Source organism: Seriola dumerili, unplaced genomic scaffold (assembly GCF_002260705.1).
Source record: "Seriola dumerili isolate Sdu_G_001 unplaced genomic scaffold, Sdu_1.0 BDQW01000091.1, whole genome shotgun sequence".
Classification (NCBI taxonomy): domain Eukaryota; kingdom Metazoa; phylum Chordata; class Actinopteri; order Carangiformes; family Carangidae; genus Seriola; species Seriola dumerili.
The window spans coordinates 191,887-195,776 of NW_019174346.1; the positions used below are offsets into that span (position 1 = coordinate 191,887).

The 3,890-nt window shown below is 41.6% G+C and overlaps 1 protein-coding gene across 1 annotated transcript; it reads right to left on the reverse strand.

The window, feature by feature from the left end:
* Window positions 1-832: 832 nt before the first annotated feature.
* On the reverse strand, window positions 833-1,903 carry LOC111222225 (gap junction alpha-3 protein-like). The gene has a single exon (XM_022745868.1). It carries the CDS (start codon window positions 1,901-1,903, stop codon window positions 833-835), a length of 1,071 nt encoding a protein of 356 aa, XP_022601589.1.
* Window positions 1,904-3,890: the final 1,987 nt, after the last annotated feature.

A 3,890-nucleotide genomic window follows, 5' to 3' on the forward strand; every position in this document is an offset into this window, starting at 1 on the left:
TCATGTCTGTCATATTCAGATGCAGACTGGACATTGAAACTATAGTGGAAGGTGTCAGTTTTAAGAAATGTTGCTGTTATGATGTCAGTATGACATCAATAGGTCTTTTCTCTGTCTATTTTTGCTAGGAGATGCATTATAGAGCTTCTCTCTCTGCTTGGTGTGTCTTATGTTTAGTTATTCCTCTGCCTCCTTTGGTAATAATGATACATGTAATGAAAGTAGTTTGAGTGTTGTAATGGAGGCAAGGCTCAGTTTATTGGAAGCGCTCCTCCGCTTACCTGCAGTTCCCAAGCAGCAAACCAGAGCAGCTCGGTAGACTGCCCATAGCAGAAGGTGTAGCCCTAAGCCCCTGGTTGGTATCCATAAACAATCCAGGTATGAACCAGGTTTATACCCAGTCTCTAAATCTAGAGACTATGAGCCAAGTTGGCATTACTGCAGCTGTTCACACCCCCCTAATAGAACATGTTTGCACCAGAAACTACAACTCAGTGATGAGGCACTCAGCTGACCAGTGGTGGAAAAATGATCAGTCAATCAGTGATTAGTCAGTCAGTTAATCAGTGACATTCCAGACTAAGGGGTTGACCCTGCTGTTGCCATCCAGCCAAAAACATACCATGAGCATTCCAAGCTTACGGAAAAGTCCCTCTGTGCGCCCAAATCTTGCATTGCAAATTGATCACAGCTGTAATCTTTTTTGTTTGAACTCGGTAATTTTGTCCCAACTCAGTAGTTTTGTCCCTAACAGTTTTCCATACTCATGCAAATAATTTTACAGGCTAAAGCATGTTGTTCCTGAGTCTTGGATAGAAACACAGAAGGTTCCTTAGATCTTCAAGTCATCCAGTCTACTCTTGTTGTTGCTGTGCTTGCTTGACTGACTGTTTCTGCGCTGATTTTCAATGGGCATCTCAAAGACAGGACTGGAGGTTAACCTCTCCTTCACAACATCTCCCTCTGATTTACCTTTCCTCTCCACAGCCATATTGTCTCTGTTTTGCTTATAAACCACTTTGCTGTTGTAGGGGCTGTAAGCAGAGTTTGGCTCTGTCATACCATACTTTGAGTCTGTAAGGAAAGGCTCAGGAACTGCAGGATGACCAGCAAAGTAGTTGTAGCTCGGCACAAAGGGCATAACTGCCTCAGTTAAGTGCTTGGGGGCCTGACTTGCAGCCTGTGATCGTCTGTAGCGGAGCCCCTGGTGGCACTTTGTGAAACCTAAATGGTACATTTCCACCAGGTTGAGCAGCAATGAGATGCAGGCTACCACCAGCATGAAGAGGATGAAGACTGTCTTCTCAGTGGGTCGGGAGATGTAGCAGTTAACCATGTTTGGGCAAGGCCAGCGGTCACAGGTGTACATTGGCTTGAGCTCAAAGCCATATAGGAAGTACTGAGCTACAATAAAGGCGACTTCAAACAGGGTCTTGAAAATAATGTTTAAGACATAGGTTCGCAGCAGTGCGCCCTGCAAACGTACGTGGCCCTGGTTGTCTTTAACTGGAGCCCTCTTGGTCTTGTTGCCAAGTAACTGCTGCTGCTTTTCATTCTGGATGGTGAGGTCCTTCTCTTTTTGCTTCTCCTTTTCCTCCATGCGGACCAGATGAAGAATGTGGCCCAAATAAATAAGAGTTGGTGTAGAGACAAAGATAATTTGCATCACCCAGAAGCGGATGTGAGAAATGGGGAAGGTTTTGTCATAGCAGACGTTCTGACAACCAGGCTGCTTAGTATCACAGGTGAACCCGGACTGCTCGTCACCCCACACCTTCTCAGCTGCAGTTCCCAGCACCAGGATGCGAAAGATGAAGAGCACTGTCAGCCAGACTTTGCCCACAACAGTAGAGTGCTCCTGGGCACTCTCCAGCAGCTTCCCCAACAAGTTCCAGTCCCCCATACTGGCTCACAGATGCAGACTCAGTTTTATAAACAAAACCAGGAGATACGTCTGTAAGGACAAGGAAATATGTACAGGATTATTGAAAGTTTCATCACTCTCAATATGTTCCAAAACTGTACAACAGTGGAAAATAAAGTTTTTTTTTGCTGAAATCAGCTGCCTGCTGCTAACAAAGCAGAAAATGGTGGGAAAGAATCAAAACAATAAAGCTGTTGGCTGTAAAACCAAAACAGTGAGCTGAAAGAAGCTAAAAAAAAGCTCCATAGTGCCGAGGGGAACTGTAGAGCTGGATCGTAATTTTATGTTGGTTTGTTTCCTTGCACATTATCATTTGACCTATTGTTATTTTAAAAAAAAAATTGATTACAATGGCTCTAAACAACAAGTTTAGAAGCAAGGGGTCACAGCAGGATCTAAATAAGCCTGATACCCAATATGGTATCTTGTGCATTTTTATACAACAGTTAGTTCTGACCAAGTAATTTGATTGGACGAGAGGCATTCCATGAGTGCTGATATACAGTGTAACAGCACTGGGACTTTTAACAGCATGTATCTCTTCACTTTACAGGTGTTCTATTAACCGTTAATTAGCGTTACATTAACAGTATCTATCTTAGATTGTAACAAACTTTGCAAAGATGAATATATTTCCTGAATTAACATTTGAATTAAATGATGTATGGTTGTCAGAAGAAGATAAAGGGAAGGAGCCAGGATACTTCAGCGCACATCTAAGGTAATGTGTAGACAATGTAGCAAGCAAGTGTGCACTGTGTAGATCAAGAAAATGTTTTGTGTTGCTTAGCAACATCAGGAAGACTGTGATTTGGTATAGGGGACGAGGCCTCGTACCCTAGACCAAATCACAGTCTTCCTGATATTCAGTACAACATCACTCCCTCTCGTGTGATATTGCTTAAATGTAGTATATATAACATAGGTCTAGTTATTTTTAGACATTTCAATGTGGAAAAGTTACATATTATAACTTTAAATGTGGGAAACATGACGTAAATTTGACCTAATTCATAAACTTTAAACTGACAGTCTATGCATTTACATTGCAATCACATTCAATCCATATAATCAAAGTAAGTCAAAACAGTACAGATGTAGTGCAATTTACTTTCAAGTCAATTTTATTTATACAACGCCAAATCAAAACAGAAGTTATCTCAGGACACCTTCCATTTGCAGCAGGTCTAGACCTAACTCTTTATAATATTATTTACACAGCCTCAACCATTTCCACTGTATTTCTTTTTGCACTCACATTCACTGTTTGTATTCTTAGATCTTGTATTCTATTCAGTGTGCAGTAATAAAACAGGCCAGGACACAGCTGACTGTGTGTGAGAGAAAGCCCTGGAGCAGGCTGGGGAAAGGCTTAACCTCAGCTTAAATCTTGTGACACTGTACCCAACAGTGCTCCCCAACTCTAGAATTAGGTTGCTAGTTTAAATTTCAGGGAACTATTCGTTATAAGGTAGCAAAAATTTACTTTTAAAATAACTGTACTTGTCCCTTAGAAATGGTCCCAATAATTCCAATATGTGATCAGAAGTAGAAAGATCTGGGCCTGTATTTCATTCATAAATTTACTATTAGGTAAAGCCTACTATATTACCTATTTTGCATATAACCAAGTATCTTCATTAAGAAAGACATACCTGATAATGTTCATCTCCTACAGCAGTGCAGATCCAGAGTCACTTGGTGATTGAGCCACTTCAGCTCACCCAGAGACCATGTTCTCCTGAACCACAGAGGAAAATGCAGTGCTAAGTTAAACTTCCCTAAGACAGTTTTCACTGGAGGCTGTGATCCCGCCTGCTGCCCTCCCACTCTGACCTGATCAATGCCCAGTGTTCAACAAGCTGTCACACCTTAATCCCTGCCCGGTCTTAGTAAGAGCACAGTTCGAAAACATTCTTGCCTGAAGAAAAGTATAAAACCCTTTGTTTAACAACTGTTTCTATTG

Excerpts from the sequence above, each read along its gene's own strand:
- LOC111222225 (XM_022745868.1), bottom strand. The coding sequence starts at position 1,903 with ATGGGGGACTGGAACTTGTTGGGGAAGCTGCTGGAGAGTGCCCAGGAG.